Source organism: Malania oleifera, chromosome 10, assembly GCF_029873635.1.
Source record: "Malania oleifera isolate guangnan ecotype guangnan chromosome 10, ASM2987363v1, whole genome shotgun sequence".
Lineage (NCBI taxonomy): Eukaryota > Viridiplantae > Streptophyta > Magnoliopsida > Santalales > Ximeniaceae > Malania > Malania oleifera.
Genome location: NC_080426.1, coordinates 17,469,742 through 17,487,556, shown reverse-complemented (window position 1 = coordinate 17,487,556; position 17,815 = coordinate 17,469,742). Strand labels below are relative to the sequence as shown.

Genomic DNA, 17,815 nt, shown 5'->3' with positions numbered 1-17,815 from the left:
AAGAAGACATCATATCTCCGGCCACGTAATTAAACTGATTATTGTGGTCATATCAATTATTTTGTTGTTGTGAGGAATCTTACTTTATTAAAGTAAAAGTGGAGCATGTGCTATCCCCTCTTTATTAAAATTGTTTTATTAAAGTAGAAATCTTTGCTTTTTTTTTTTTATATCATGTGTTAGGCATCTACTTTTGAGAAAACAATGTACTTATCATTTAATAGTATGCTAAATACCTATTTAAAGGGATCTATGACCCTTTGTTCGAAGAGGAAAAATTAATATAAGTATTATTTCTTTCAAGAAGTTCTCTCTCTTAAATATTCTCTTTTCTAAGAAAACATCTCTGTGTGGGTTGAAGTTACATTGTTGCCTAGAAGAGCCTAAATGTAAAGTATGAAAATGCAGGTGATGGATGATTTATTATGGATTATAGTTAGAATTAGTAAACTCTGGTATTATATTATATGAATATTATGATTATGTTTTTCCGCTATGTATGTTATGGATTATGATTTATTAGGATATGATCAGGTATAACGCACCGGACCCGAATTTAAGAGTTCGGGGCGTTACACTGAAGAAGAGGCGTAACAGTATAACATAGACACCAACATAGAGGTGGTAATAGAGAATTACCTTCTATAGCATCATAAAGGTTCATGAGAAACTAGACAGGTATTGATTAATGCTTTTATTAATTAAGTCTTCCCCCTTTCAATCTTATAACGATCTAATTAGTTGAGTCTCGATGAGTCTAGTTAAGATTTTTTCGAATACAAGGCGATTAAAATAAATATCTCAAGTCCTTTGTGGTTCAAGGAGATATATTAATTATAAACCTAGTATTTTTCAAAATTGTGTACAATTACAATCTCATTAATTTTAGAAAACACAGAATTTTAACAAGAGTGTGCAATAATTATCCCAAATTCAATATATAAAAACAAATTATAAATGCAATTCCATTCTATTCATATGCACTGTAAAGTCAATTCCAAGCAAATGATGGATCATACTCGTTGGTTAACCAGGGAAGGCTGGTCGACATTTTGGATGCTTTGCCGGTTGAGCCTATTTCAAATCACCGTCCATAAAGGTCTAAAGTCATCATACAACAGTAGGCACAAAATGGCAGTTTCAGAAGTGCCAAGTAAAACCTAACAATTTTTACATTAATGGAAAAAAAAATAATAATAATATGAGGAAGAAATGGCAAGCATACTTCAGATCCTCATTTGTTTTAGAGCAGGTGAATGACCTAATCTTACAGCGTACTGGTACACTAAAAACAAGTAGCTTGGTGGGCTATGCCCCATCAACAGCCAACAAGCTTCATATGTTCCATGATGGAAAGGAATTACAAAACAAGTACACAAGGCCGCTACAGACCCCTTGCTAGACATCTTAGGCACTCCTCCTCAACTCCTCATTTTCCTTGCCCAGAAAATCGATTCGTGATTGGAGAATGTTAATCATGGCTTGAGCACTCATCAGTTCGATCTTGAATGCAGCTTTTTCAGCTGAAATGTTGTGGATCTCATTGCGCAAATCACTAAACAATTTCATATAGGCAGGAGGTAAATATGGGGTCATACTACCAGGATTAAAAGTCGGCAGATTAACTGGAGGACTATCTCTGCGATCAATAGTTTCCAACAGTGGGAATTCCAAGAGTGTGGTTGAAAAATTTGCCCTAGTAGTTGTCGTCATCATTGGAGTTTTTGCTGTTGTTGTAGTTGCAGCTGCTGTTGCTGTTGTAGTGGATGAGCTGCGATCATGAGCAGTCATGGTTGTATTTTCTGAAGCGTTTGACTGGCCAGGCTCTGGATCATTTTCCCTTGATCTCTTTTTTGGGAGTATTGGGAAGGGTTCTGGGGCTGCCAAAGATAGTGGAGGACAATCCTCCAAACTCTCTGTCTTGACAGACTGACTAATGTCCTGCAAAAAATCAACTGATGGTCAACAGGCCATTTTTTCTTCTTTTTTTTGAAAAAAAATATGTTCAGAAACTTTGGGGATCTGGTGGAAGAGGGTTCACAAAACTGACAATTAACATTCAGCAAAACTAGTCTTCAAGTTCTAGATATTTTCTTCAAACCAATTGCTCCAAAGGAAAACTAAAATCAATCTTTAGAGGAAAGATTCCAGTGGTGCAGTCTACAATAGAAAACACATGTCAACTAACAAGACGCATAGTATGTCAAATATGTTTCCAAAAATACAGATCATGATATGTATATATAGGCGACACTATTGGCATTCAAAAAAATAGCACTCGACTTTTCCCATGCAATGAAATGATGAATTTGCCGCTACTTCCAAATTTTTTCTTTTCACTTGCAAAGTGAAAATAAAGGGGCAAATTTGTCACTTTATAATTAAAATTAAATGTGGAGAGCCAATAGTATTTTCTAGAGGGTCAATAGTGCTTCCCATATTATACACGCACATGCATGCACACCAAACGACTAATATTGTACATATATAATGGCAACACCATGACCTATTTACATTTGTTAAAGTCATGCCAAGTCACACATGGATTGACAGACTGGACAAACAGCATAACTCTTATATGGATTCAGGCAATCGGCACAAGAATAGCATGCACACGAATCTCTGAACAAATTACTTGTTTCACTCTCACCTATACTATATCACTACACTAAGTTGACGGTAGCAATCAAATTTGTTTATGCTCTTCCATCATTTGCACAAAGGCCATTGTACATAATAATTTTACTATGGAACTGTCTAACTGTTAGCTTAATATGGGGCTTAATTATGTTATTACAATTCTGTCATAGTAACTTGGTCTTAAATTTTGAAATTTGAAAATTATGTTTGCACTCATCCTTTGAATTTAACTGGCTTCTAGTCTTGCCCCCAGCAAGTTCGAAGCATTTTTTTTCCAATCAAAAGGCCTGTTTAGTTGTGGAAAACAATTTTCATTTTCCATTTCCAAATCTTAAAATAATAAAAAAAAATGTTACATTGCTCTCCAGTTTGCCATGACTACTGGATTTTTCAAACTGATTTCCACTAGTAAACAGAGCCTAACATTCATTTTATTTTTAATTAGAACATGCTCATCCTGTTTGCATTTTATTGTTTTATTCCAGCCCTAAGAGTAGTAGCAGCACAAAAAGAAGAGATTATTGACCCAATTGTAAGCCTAGTACTCCTCCCACAGGAAAATTTTGTAGATGAATGTTTATGTCCCTTCCCTGCCCCCTGCCCATGCGCACACAGGGAGGGATTGTGTTTGGCATGGATGGCATAATGTACTCAAAAGGATTAAGATGGGCTGAAGATTCTATTCTCATGCTAACATAAGGATATTCAGGAGAAACTATTGTGATCAATAAGCTGGATTACTCTGTTTTCAAAACAGCAGTTGCATATAAAAATATGCAAGCTACTATGTATCTTCACTTACTAGTTCCCGGTCGATTTATAATATGATACGCCTGAAGAACTTATCAGCATAGCAAGGGCTTGGCAAGCCCAAGTTCTGGCACAGGCTTGCTTAACTTTCTCCAATTGTTGTATTTACATCATTTCCCCAAGCTCAATACTCTCAATTGCTCTACTAACAACCATTGAAGCATGATATACATCATTCATCCACAACCTAACACCCTAAGCTTTTCCATTAGTATGAAGATTGCCAAGGTCTAATGTGTATTTTTGGCACAAAACTTAACAGCTTTAGATTTCACCATTAGGATAATAACTGGTGTAACATAGTACTGGAATTCTAGTTCCAAAAATATTACGTTCAAGACTCACGGTTAAAGTTTGCTTCTCATATTTTCTACAACGTAATTTGTTCTGTTTGTACTTGTGGACCTATTCAAGTTCAATTTGTTCACCACTCCACATATAAGATGGAATCACACATGAGGGGAAGCGTTGGATGTATTTACATAATTATATGCATCCTTCAGCCCAATGACAGGTTAAGTTTTGGTGAAAATTGGTGATTTAACATGGCATTAATGCCATGGTTTCCATCTTAGTTTCAATTATTGTTGGCTATACTATTTTCTCTTCTTTTTGTTAAATATACCAAGTTCAATGATATTGCTCACTTGATGGGAGTTACTCATTATTCATTGTTTGTTTAGCCCTCCATGCACGGCCTCACAATATAAAGGGGACCTGAAACATATTATTAACCCCCAACCTACAACTTAATCTTTTAGAATATATTAAAAAAGCTACTCCGTCATATTGAGATCAACATAATTGAACCTCAAGCAAAAACAACTCCACATGAATATCTTAGAATAGAAGTTAATGCAAACCAACAAGATATGGCACAAATTAACCTCCCACAACACTACATTCCCTCTTGTTATCATAAAATTTCTCTCTACTACTTGTACCCCAAAATTTTAAATTTGCAAATTTTTAGAACAAGCTTAGAAAGCAAACCATGGTATACAAACTAATGAATAGCATTCTATGTAAGATGGGGAAATGACTAGTTTTAGGACTACACAAGAAGTCTAGGAGAATCCAACCAAAACAAGTGTAAAGATGCCTTACAGTGACATTGTACATTGGGTGTTACATTTAATAGTTGTCCACCAAGTGGGTCTGGGGAGTCCTTTTCTTTTTACTTCAGTTATAGCCTTACTAGAAATATCAACATGAAGTTCAATGATCTATTATGCAACTTGAAGGAGAAACTGAAGAAGATGCAAGTTGAATAAAACAGAGAAGTACTTCAGGCGTGTTTTATGATTGTAGAATACATTTAAACTTAAAAGAAAAACTCTAAAGCCATAAGAAAACTATGCTATACATATTGGCTATGAAACAACACATTAAAAAAGTAAAGGTGGCAAAAATGAGAACTTTAAGATGAATAAGTTGTACAACACTAAAAGATAGAGGAATGAATACATACGTAATAAGCTATGTAGCACTTGTAAAAAATAACATAAAGGAATGACAATTAGCATGGTTTGAACACTTGCAGTACAGACCAAATTACACTCCAGGTGGGTGATTTAGTTGTTGATGGTGACAGTACAAGGGGGATGTGTAGGTCTAGAATAACTTAGTTGGAGATAGTGCATAAGGATTTGACAACATTGCAACTTCCTATGAACATACTTCTAGATCATGCGAAATGATGGAAGTAAATTCACATAGGCAACCTGACCGAATGGAACTGGAGGCTTGATTGTTGGTGGTAGTGGCGGTGGTGGTCGTGGTGTCAAGGCTTGGTTGTTGTTTTGTTGTTTGTGTTGCTCCAACTCTTCATGGAAAACTCTCAAAAATTTTAAAAGAAAGAACAGAGCAAAAAAGTTAAAATCTTAGGAGCCAGTAAGGCTACTCAAAAAAGAGAGGCACTTGTTGCAGACATTGTTATAAATTACAATAAGGTAGACATTGTGATAAATTACCTTGGATCAACGGTAAGGTTACTCCTTTGTGACCGGTTGGTCATGAGTTCGAGTCCAAGGAAACAGCCTCTCTACATAAGAGTAGGGGTAAGGCTGCATACACTGTGAGGACACTCCCCTTACCCTCACAAAGCGGGGAGCCTTATGGCCCAGTGACGCCCTTTGACAAAAAATCTACACCTAATACTATTAATAAAATATTTACTTTTCTTTTTTCCTCAAAGATTGGGTTTTAGAAATTAGCTCTAACAATAATAAAGCCATATTTTGGTAATATGTTTGTTCTACTGTTTTATGTTATTCCACCTCAATTATTTTGCCTTTTTTTATTTCTTATTATATATATACACATATATTTTGAGTATATACATTCATTTATTATTTGGGACACAATGATTTTGTTTGTTTTTTTTTTTAAATTGTCGGTGTTTAATCAACAATTTCACAATGATAAGGTGTCTCCAGAATAAAATGAAATGAAATAAAATGTTATAATTATATTTAAAATTATTTAGTATCTATATCACATATTTATTTTTACTACATAAAACTTGTGACTAAATTTAAATAAAACAGCTTTACGCTTTAACAGAAAACAATGAGTTAAATTAACTCACCAAATTGCAAAAAAATCTGCAAAAAGGTATAAAACATTGTATGATATAAATTTTTCTTTTTACTAAATCTAGTCCCCCCTCGGGGGGAAAATTCCTAGATCCTCCCCTCACCACAAGTCCCTGAAGTTAGACTGAATTGTGTTCACTCACTACATTTCAAATTGAGACAGTTTGATCCTTGAAGCTTCATATTTAAGGTTCAAGTACCTGCTCAGAGGCCTCATCAGAGCTAAAATTGGAATGTTAAGGATCAAACTATCACAATTTAAACTTCATGGAGTGAAGTGCATTTCAGCCAAACTGCAGGGACTTGTGCTGTAATTTACCCTTATTATTATTAACTTATGAGTCTAAAATGTTGAGAAATTTGTGATCACTTAGGGGAACTGTGTTCTCAGAATGTTATTAATTAAAGAAAAGCATGAAAGATAAAGGAATTGAGAATGTTAATCCCTTAAGAGGCTTGTCATTGTCTTAGCTGTGAAGATAGCTTAACAGTTCTTGAAGAACAGTGTAATGAAGATTGTGACAGTGATGAATATTATTATCACTTAATAATAATAATAATAATAATATCATCAAAAACTGCAACAAGGACAATGACAACAATAATAAGACAATAAAACACAATGAATACAAATCAGCAAAGCCAAAAACCAGACAATGCAATAATGCAGCAAAATTACCATAAGGAAGTTCAAGAAGAGAGTTCTACTTGCCTCCATACCCGCAATGGATGGATCACTTTTCAAATGACCTTACAGAATAGAATCCAGAGCAAGATAAATGGTATGACATCCGTTTGGAACATAGTTAAGACTTAGGAAAATGATCGGCAGCATCACATGGTCAAATCTAAATGATTTGTTGCCTTAAACAAATTGGGATGAGGCTATTGACATGTCTCTTTTACTTGATAAACACACTCCTGAATTTTTATTCAAACAAAGTAACTCACACTTGAAAATTTTTCAGCAAGAAAATTTGACACTTGAAAGGGTGTAACACAATTTGTACATGTACCAATAGCACAAGAAACTGAAATTAGAATAATAGGCATTACCATGAGCATCCAAGATGTAAACCAACAAATAATTGGGATTTTGAAAAGACGGAAAAATTTATTACAAACTGAGATGTGATTTTCTCTCTGAAATCAACCATTAAAGACCTTAAATTGATGAGAAGCAACTTTTCATGATGTGCCTGGCTTCTAATGAGACTGCCTAGCATCTTTTCCTTCATTGTCAGGAGCCAGGCAGCTTTGGAGTAGGCTAATTTCTATGATCAGTAAGGCTTTGTTAATCCTGCACGCAGTTGTTAGTTTTCTCATTTTTAAAATGGTGATGGTCTGGGGCTCCAGGCTTCCATCTGGACTCTTTACTCTCAACAGGATTGATACAAATGACTTGTTACATATAGGAAGAACTTGCAAGGCACTCAGCCCGGATATATGTATGTTTTGCCAGGAATCAAACAAAACTAGGGTGCGATATTTCCTTTACTGTTTGGTAACGAGACATCTTTTGAATGTACTTCTTTCATATTTTGGCGAAGCATGGATGGCACTGTGAAAATGTGTATGCTTTCTTGCTAGTAAGATTTCAGGGTTTTGGCAGAAGTGGAAGAGGGAGGGCTTTTCTGGATTTGTGCAACATACGCCATTTCTGGACTCTTACTCAAAAGAAACGATAGAAATTTCAAGGATCAGACAACTTCACATTTTTTGCTTGGGATAGAGTTAATTTTATTGCTTTTTTCTGGGCATAATCTTCTGGATTTTTGGGGGATAGTGCTGTAAGACAGAATCATTGTATTTTTTTTTTCCTGACGATGCTCGTCTTCCACCTTTTGTACTTTTTAGTCTTCAAAGGATTTTTTGTTCTAAAAAGTAGTTTTGGGGTTTCGGAAGAAGCAAAAGGGGTATATTGTGGAATTGTGCGACGATTGCTATTTCTTGGAACCGATAGATGTAGAGGAATGCTAGGATCTCTCAATATCAAATCACTCCCACCACTTTTCTTTGGAATAGGGTTGTGCATTTTGCTTCCCTTTGGACCTTAGCTTTAAAGATGTCTCCTTTTTTTTTTTGGGCGGACACCAGCATGTGTAGTGGGGTGGGGGTGGGTATCGTTGACAGAGTTGCAAAGGGATTGAGGGTGAAAATAAAAATAAGCATGGGAAGCTTCCATCAGGTTCAATTGTTGCTTCGCATTTTTATTGCTTTGGGTCTTCCATTCAATTTGCAAACACACAGCTCAGGAAAACCATGAACTAGTTGACAGCATAACACAACTCAGTAACTATGATAAATTACATTTTTTTTATCAGCAAAAAAAGTGAACTAATTACAGGACACCAGGGGTTGCCAATAAACTTCTAAAAAAAATCAAAATAACAGATAAAAGACATACCCGCTCAAGGTCAATCCCTTCAACACAAGCATCATCGCCACCTACTTCTTCATCGCCACCCTCTTCCCCTGGAACCAAGACTGACGCATCATTATCCCATTCTTCCTCAATAAAAGGTGCATATCGATCCCCGTTCGGTGGCCCTAAACCACTCTTTTGAAAAATTCTACACAGCACGAATGCATCCTTCCCACCCAAAAACAAACAAATCACAAGCAATTTATGTAAGATTCAAATCTCAAAACAAAACAGTAACCCTTTGTTTGGAGAGAAAACCGAGGTATGAAATAATTTATAATTTTCTTGCTCAAAATAAATGAAAACTGACTTGAACTGAGATATTTAAGATAGCTGCATATTAGCATAAATTATTTCTCAAGTCTCACAGAAAAAAAGTATAAATTCCAATTATAAATTCCTTCCTTTACCTTTTGCCATCAGCTAAACTAAGTATGTATCTGTGTTATCAAAAAAAAAGCACTAAAGATTTTCTTAAAAAAATTTAAAGCAAATTAATGATAGAATGGCATCGTTATGCTTTAAGTAGCAATGCAATCTAAAATAGAGTTATTGAGTAACCAGGCAGTGTTCTCAATAAAAAAATATAAAATGGCAAAAGTTTGAACATTACCCTTCCAAAAAACACTGAGAATTATCCCATACCAGCCGGGTATAAACCATAATAAATTTTCACATCAAATGCTAGAAAATGCTAGGGCAAGTCAAATTTGAGGGAACAGTTCCAACCCTATCTCACCTGTGCAATGCCAGCCCTCTCCAACTCCTCATCCACAAGTCTATACTCATGCATTACCCAGTTGGTCCGTTCTCCACCAGGAGCTCGTCCACTGTGGAACACAAGAGTCTTCTTCATCCCAACAATCCGTGACTTATGACGGACTGCCCTGTCCTTGCCAGTTGTCTTCCAGTATCCCTTGTTGGTAGCCCTATTCATCCTAGCACCATTGCCGTACTTCTTGTCCAGGGCACCGAAGAAGTACCACTCTAGGTCCCTGGACTTCAACCTTGACTTACCTAAACAAGACAAAGTAAATCAAAAGGCACAAACTACACGGTGAAATAAATTGATACACACATATGATTTTTTTTTAATAATAAAAGAATTTATACTATATAAAGAGAAGTTACAATGAACGAGGAGAAGAAGTCCAACCCCATAAAAATCAAATAAAATAAAATAAAAAGAAAAAAAATACAAATTAACAATTAACAAAGGACTCCTTTGACCCACGCATGTAATCAGCCCATATTATATATAAAGTAGCCCCTTTATTTTTCTGATAATAAAGTCACCCCTTTATAAATAATATTTGTGGGGGGAAGAAAAATTGTTGATTATCAGTAATTATCAATGCATTTTAATTTACATAATAAAAAAAACAGAAAAAGTATTGCTTTGTTTATAGTTTGCACTTTACTATTCAAAAAGACATTTATAATTCTAGCATACTGGATTTCATATCCAAACTTCAAAAGATAACGTTTTTCCTATAAGCTCCTAATATTTTGTTAAATCAATGATCCTAAACAATAGTATTTTGTGTTTTTGTATAAATTGTTACTTTTTGTAACCGTCTCAATTAATTGAATAATAATATTTTCATCTGATGATGGACTTTCAATTGTAGCAATCAAATTTACCTCTTTTTGAATTGGGGTTCCCTTTTTATTTTTACAGGATGACCCGTGTTAGATTTTGCATTACTTAACATTAAACATTCTAGTTTTATGAGGAAAGCTTGAAAAATAACACACACACACACACACACACACACACACACACAAACACACACATGTATATAAAATAACAATTAATAGATATTATAAACCATGGAACAAACTCAGCTCCAATATTATCGATTATTAGTAATTATTAGATTGCAGAATATTAGTTATTAGGGCCTGTGTGTATAATGACAACAGCAACGGCAACAATTAAGCCTAAACTATTTAGAATTGAGTCAATAGAGTCCATGAATGCCTTTTCTGCATCCATTTTGATTTTTAGGTGGGCATCTCATAGATTAAAGTTTTTTAAGACCCTTTTTTGAATACCTTAACCCATGTCCTTGTTGCTCTTCCTCTTCAAATCACGCTGCAATCAGCACCTCAATCAAATTACCCCTTATCACTGAATCTAACCCTGTCTGCTGTACATATCCAAAGCATCTTAAACAGTTCCTCATCTTCAACTGCTGCTGCCCCAAGGCCCTAACCTCCACTGTGTGCAGTCAATTTTCATTCTATCTTTCCCTGTATCACCACTCATCCACATTTAACACCTCATTTCAGCTACAGTCAATACTTTTAACATGCCTTTTTCCTCACCCAACATTGTGATCCATGTTGCATAAATATTGTACAATTGCCTAGTACTCAAGAAGAACTTCTCTGTTTTGGCAACATCGTGCCTTTTATTCAATGTGCAAATGCAAACTTTACCTGACATGAACTTTTATCTTTTTTTCTTTCTATAACAAACGACATGAACTTTTATCTCAGCTCTTAGTACATCAAATTTGTAAATTTTCTTGCATTAAAAACCAAACAACAAAAAGAAGAACAACAACAACTTTGTGTGTATGCTTCTACAAATAGAGGATGAATAGACAGAGAGATCAGAGGCAGATACACATTGATCTCAGTGGGGGCAAATGCCCACAATAAGAAATGCAAACCTCAGTTCCGTCCACTTGGTTGGAGAAGAGAAAAAAAAAACTTATAGGAGAGAATAGAAGAGGAGAGAAAGAAATTAGATTTTTTTTGCATTGTTTGGTTTAATATGAGAAGATTCGAGACATAAAAGTCAATAATTATTTTTTATAAGAATACCAACCACAATGTCACTTCTTAAAATGTGTAGGGGTGTTTTAGTCTTTTTGAATAGTTTCTCTCCATTTCTCTCCAATTTGGTAAGGAAAAATGATTTTTTTCACCTTTTCTCTAGATTAAAAATATCATTAAGAAAGAAGAATGTACAAAGAGGATGAGAAATCCTCAAACAGAAAAATACAGAAATAAAACAAAAGGAAGCTGTTACAAAAGGGGGAGAAAAAGAAGAGGATAACAGAGCCAGGCAGCCAGCCAGTCACACTAGAAAGAACTCTATAGAGAACACCACTCACAAGGAAGCCAAAAAAACATTCGTCCCAAATCAAATATACTGATGAAGCTCAATCTCAAAAACTCCGCACATTTCTCTGTAACCAGATTACCCATATAGCAGTAAAAAAATTGCATTGTCAAAAAGCCTTCGCCTTCTCTTCTCTCCCACAGCCAATAAAAATTCATCAACATAAATCCTCCAAAGAATGAGGACAAATCCAACACTCTCCCAACAAACAAAAAAGTTTGTCCCATAAGCACCGAGCCACACTGAAAACTAAGTGACCATGATCCTCACTACTAACATACCACATCACACATACATCGAGGAATAGAGTCATATATGATCTATGAATCTGCAACAGATTTTTTATTATTTTTTATGCTAACTGTATTAAGATTGGCCTTCCACACAAAAGCCATGTCCTTTGAAAGAACTTTATCTTTCCACACTCAATGAGCAAGAAAGAGAAAAAATGAAATGACCAACTTAGAAGACGACAACAACAACAAGCCTCAAGTCCCACTAGGTGGGGTTGGCTACATAAATCCTTTTCCGTCAATTCACCTGATCAAGAGAATTTTCCTCTATAAGATTAAGGGCTATTAAATCTTTCCTCACTACCACATTCCAAGTTATTTTAGGTCTACCTCTACCCTTTTTCATGCCAAAAACAATAACCCCTTTTCATGCCAAAAACAATAACTAACTCACTCCTCACATGTGCTCTACTAGACCTGAATTTCAAATGTCCAAACCATCTAACCGCCCCTCCCTTATCTTATCTTCAACCGGTGCTATGCCTAAATTATTGCGTATATGCTCGTTTTACATTATCATTTAACGTTATTCTACTCTTCCACTTTAACATCCACATTTCAAAGTTTTTACTTTTTGTACATGTTGTTTCTTAGTTGTCCAACATTCTAAACCATAAAGCATAGCCGGCTTTATAGCCATCTTTAAAAGACCAACTTAGGCGAGAATAAAAAAATTTACAAGAAAACACACCAATATTTCCCAAAAATCAAACTCCAATATCCCCAAACTAAGAAGATGGGAAAGAGTACAAAAGCCTAGGAGAGAGGAGAGCCCCTTGGTCTCCCTATCATTAAAGTTCTTACAAAAAATGAAAATCCCAATAAAACCAGTGTTAGGAATAAAGTGAAAAGGAAAACCAAATTTCTTTTCCTCCCAACTCATTTCTCCCCTCTCCATTTCATGGGAACCAAACATGTGAAACAAAGAAAATCCCATTTCTTTTCTCCTCTTCTCTCTCTACTTCTCTCCAGCCAAACAGATTGTTAGTATCCATAAACTATTTATACTCTTTACGTTTATAAATTTTTGAAGTTGCCCCTACTCAAATTGACACTACAGGATCAAACTAAACTATTTGTATGTTTACAAATTAGGCATATTTTAAGAAGCTCAATAAGTACAGTTGAGATTAGCGTTGAACACCAATGCACACTGTGATAAAGAGATATATTTTGTCAAAATTGGCATTGAAAAAACATACTGAGGACAAGAGAAAGATCTATGAGTAGTTTTCATATTTTTGTAGCCAAATATTTAAGATATGCCTAGTTGATTTGGAATTTTTGTAGCAAAAGCATTTAAGATGGCATGTGTCAGTTTTTGGATGACAATATTGAGTCCCTAAGGGACACCCTAACCACTTTGATCATAGGATTTCCTTGTTAGATTTTAGGCTACAGGTTACAACCTTGGGATGGCTGGGGAGGACTAAGGCAGGGGGTGGACCTCTGCGCATTGCATAGCACTGACCAATAGGCCTCCATTGGACCAAAAAAATTATAGTAGTGAAAATTATTTTTATCTCAAAATTTAGTTTCTGTTTTGATTGTCAAGTATCATGACTAATGTTTTGATTGTTCAAGTATTATGACTAAACTACTAAACCAATTTTACATCATAAATGTGCAATAAAAAACTGCTTTAAGAAATTATTTTGAATAAAGGGAGAAACAGCTCATCTCCCATTTCATGCTCCTTTCAACACCTTTAGGATTCAAACTGGACACTTTCAACACAAAACCCCCCAAGCTTTTAACTATTAGGACATTAGTTTCGCCTAAAAGGAAAATAATCCAATTCCCGTTTCATAGCCTTTTCATCACCTCTCAGGATTCGAGCTTGACACCTTAAACATAAAACCCCAAGCGCTTATCTATTAGAATGTCCCTTAGGAAACAACTGCTTTTAAAAAGAAATTCAAGGTAAAATCTACTGGAAAGATAACCTTTTAGCAATCCGTATATCATTCAACACATGATTCTCCTGGCATTTTGGAAGCACCAAAATCACATCGATTTCCGCTCTGCTAAGCCCCGTGAAAATTTAGTCTTCCAAAAAATCCAAAAAAAAAAACAGAGAGAAACAGAGAGCTCCTATATACCACATAAAAAATCTAAATTTCCAATAAAGCACCCAAAAATAAAAAATACAAATACAAATAAAAAATAAACGAGGGATAGAGAGCGACCTGGAAGGTCCCACGGCTCGGACTTGTAGATATCGGCCTCGGAGACGGCGTCGAAGCGAAAGGACTTGCCACTCACCTTCCGCTTCAAATAATACCGCACGAGCTCCTCGTCCGTGGGGTGGAACCTAAACCCGGGCGCCAGCGACGTCGCCGGCGGTGGCGAGGGCGGCGTTTCGCGACCCATGAAGGGCGGAGGCAGCAGAGGAGCGCGAAAACTAGGGTTTCGGAGAGGAAAGTTCAGCGCATGCCGATGAGGGAGGGACCTGCAACTGGACCAAACTCTTCTTCACCGCTCAGCCGTCGGTTGAAGATAACAAAAAATAATAATAAACCGGAAGCTTTGCTTGCACGGAAATCAAAGCGCAAAAAACATGTTGCTTTTGTTTTTTGAAAACACTTTCGGTTGAAAGAAAGCAACTTATCTATCATCCGTTGAAGAAAATGGCAGCTGTGGCCACCATTGCGTTTTACATTTTACGGGCAGCGGATTGGGGCAGCGCGGAACCGTAAAAAAAAAAAGTAAAAAACGGCCGCGGTCAATTTTCAAACCGGATGGATTGGATCGGAGGAGGGGCAGGATGGTCAGGCAAAACTTGCTGTGTCAGCAAAGCTTGCCCCTATCCCCAAACAAGGCAAGTTCGTAAATGCTTTTGGGCAGGTTTATAAAGATAGCCCGTTTGAGTCAGCTTTTTATAAGTTGACTTTTTTATTTGTTAAGAATTTTTAGAATTTGAAATTTGACATATAATGTTTTTAATAAATGGTTCCATCCACACGCTTCAAAAACGAATCATTGCCTCTTTCTCTTCTTCTTTTTCTTTTTATGGACGCTAAAAATTTGATTTTTATAAAATTTAAATATAATTCAAAATTACAAAAAATTTAAGGTTGGTGACTTCTAAAATTTATTTTTTGTTCATTGTTTTATTTTATACATTATTTTTGTTTTTCTTAATAATCAAAAGAAAAAATAAATTCTTTCATATTTAAATTTTCTTTTTTTTCATACAATACTCAAGTAAATTGATTTGTTTTGTATTTTATTATTCAAGCAGTCACCATTGATTATTCGAAAGTAATATAGAAAAATGCGTATACTTGTCAAAAACATTTCGAATTTATTATCAATCTATTTTAAATAATTGATAAGATTTTTAGAAATGACATTTTATTTTCAAGTATAAATATTTTTAAACATATGACTATTCAAATCAGACTGCTAACTAATATTTAAAAGATAATAATTTTAAAAATATAATTAAATGAGTTACTTGATATGTTTTGCATCTTATTTTATCACCTAATATAGAGGTTAGGTATTACTACTTACTTGCTATTAGTTTGAGGGAAAAAATAAACTTGTTGTGAAAGCAAAGCTTAACAAGGCAAGCCTATAAGTAAGTTTGAATAAACTTTTCATTGAACCAAATTATGGTGAGTGTTTTCGGTAAGTTGACTTTGCCTTGTATGTGCTCACTGCTCGGATTATTTTGACTCTAAAACATAAAATGGCATAAAAATGATTGTATTTACTTTGTTTATTTGATTACTTTAACTAGGTTGGTTTAATTTACGATCATACTATTTGATATTGAGTCGAATACTATTTATTTATTTATATTTTTAAAGAATTTTTGAATTAGATGGCTATTTGTTTGTGTTGACCTGATAGGTCACACTCAGTTTTGATAATGACAAATATTTTGGGTACTAATGGTTGTACTAAGGCTTGCATGCAAGTTCACCATACGCGTGCACTTGAACTAAAAGACATATCATGATGGCGTGCGGTATTCATGCCAAAGAATGAAGAATTTTGTGTTGTATTTATATTTATTATTTCATTTCTTCATTATGGATGTAATATTGTTATGGTCTGTGCACTCTATGGCTTGTAATAATTTGCATCATGCATGGTAGGTAGGTATGCTCATACAGACCATAGTTGGACCTTAGGTACCTACTTTTAGTACACGAAGTCCCCAATATCACTCTTCATGTCAGGGGAATTAAATTTTGGCTAAAATGAACTTAATTGAAAATGTTGAGAGGGTTCGGGCGACCGTACCCAAGTCATGTAAAACGGCTCGGGCGACTGAACAAGTCAACACGTTGACTTCATGTTTAGGGAACCCGAACCTTTTTTAGCTTATCTCCCTCGGGCACCCGAACATGTGTCAGGTTCCTTTTCAACTACTCAAGCGCCCGAACAATCACGTTCAAAATGGGTTTGGGCGACTGAATTGGTTGGTTCGGTTAACCAAACTTGGAACTGGGCACCCAAACCTACGAACAAATGCTACTAACTTTTGTTCAACCGACCGTCCCTTGCTTCGGGCACTCGAACCATTAAAAATCGATTTTCTGAGTGAGTTTATTTGGGCACCCAAACCTCAGGCCGGGCACCCGAACCTCTCGAGTTAAAACATTTTTACTGAATTTTTAAAAGGGGTACAATGGGTTAATTTCATTAAACTTGTTTTAAACTTTTCTAATTATCCCCATTTAGTCCCCAACGGTCAAAAAATCCTCCTTGCCTATAAATACCTGTTCATTTGTCATAATTAGCAAGAATTAGCAAAATTATTAAGGTCAAATTCTTTCAAAATTTTAAAATCTTATTTTAACCTATACTACTCTCAAACACTCACACTCCATTTTCCTTGATCCTTCAAGTGTTGTGAGTATTTCTAAAGTGCTTGTGTCTAATCTAGCCTACTCATACTCTCATTAGATTATATCAATTGTTTGATTTTATTGAGAGTAGAAGCATTAAGTTTTTCCAGTGATTTAACTTGATAAATCTTATGTGGGAAGACTTGGAAGGTTGTGGTTCTTGCATTGTTATTGTAAGACACCTAAGCCTATATTTTTGTGTGTAAAATCATTTTCAAAACTTGCATTCAAACACTCATTGTGCTCAGTACATTGAGAATATCTTGTTGAGTTTGTTTGAATCAACTAGCTAACATATTTGAAACCTTGATCTGATTTTGTGATATTCACATACTGTGTTTCAATTCTTGTTTTGATATACACTCTTGATCTAGATTGATTATCTATACCTATTTGAGTGTTTAGCACACATTAGAGCATTGAGCATATTTACATATCATACGTGCTTGCATTATTGCTTGAGTTGTACTGGTTCACATATCTGCTTGTGTAAGAAGCGTATTTCCATGTACAAATTTTATACACATTGGTTGTATTCCAGGCGCGGGCCTGAAGAGGGAGACTAGCCCTATTGAATAGTCCCGGACTAGCTTAGACCTGGTTAGGAAAGTTAGGTGCACCATCCTGATAAGGCATGTTAGTTGAGGTCAGCCCCTTGAATTGACCTGATTATAATCGGTGTCGCTCCACCCGTTAAGTGAGCAGTAGTGGAATCCTTGTGCTGGTGTGGCCAAGGCGGGGACATAGGCAATTTGGTAAAACCTCTATAACATATTACATGTATTGTTTACTTTTCTGCACTTTACTTTTATTGCACGTGTATGTTTATTTATTGATCGCAGAGACTGACCCTAGGCTATGTAATACTTCTTTAAAACCGATTGACCTAGGTGATAATTTTTAAATACCCAATTCGACCCCCCCCCCCTCTTGGGGTTGCACCAAAGCTAACAATTGGTATCAGAGCCTCATAACTTAGACTTAGACGTCATTCAGTAAAAGATCATGATGGCTCATGTTAGTGCATCCCCTTCATGTGAGGGAAGGTT

General features: G+C 35.4%; 1 protein-coding gene across 1 annotated transcript; it reads right to left on the bottom strand.

Annotated features, from left to right (window-relative positions):
* Positions 1-1,147: 1,147 nt before the first annotated feature.
* LOC131165448 (NAC domain containing protein 52-like) lies at positions 1,148-14,724 on the bottom strand. The gene is made up of 4 exons (XM_058123285.1): positions 14,091-14,724; positions 9,212-9,489; positions 8,455-8,640; positions 1,148-1,941 (listed from the first exon to the last, which is right to left on the bottom strand). Exons 1-4 carry the CDS (start codon positions 14,272-14,274, stop codon positions 1,408-1,410), a joined length of 1,182 nt encoding a protein of 393 aa, XP_057979268.1. The 5' UTR covers positions 14,275-14,724; the 3' UTR covers positions 1,148-1,407.
* Between the last annotated feature and the right edge of the window lie 3,091 nt (positions 14,725-17,815).

Coding starts and splice junctions, on each gene's coding strand:
- LOC131165448 (XM_058123285.1), bottom strand. CDS start 14,274: ATGGGTCGCGAAACGCCGCCCTCGCCACCGCCGGCGACGTCGCTGGCG. Junction 9,490..14,090: donor CGAGCCGTGGGACCTTCCAG/GTCGCTCTCTAT, acceptor TGTCTTGTTTAG/GTAAGTCAAGGTTGAAGTCC. Junction 8,641..9,211: donor AGAGGGCTGGCATTGCACAG/GTGAGATAGGGT, acceptor TTGGGTGGGAAG/GATGCATTCGTGCTGTGTAG.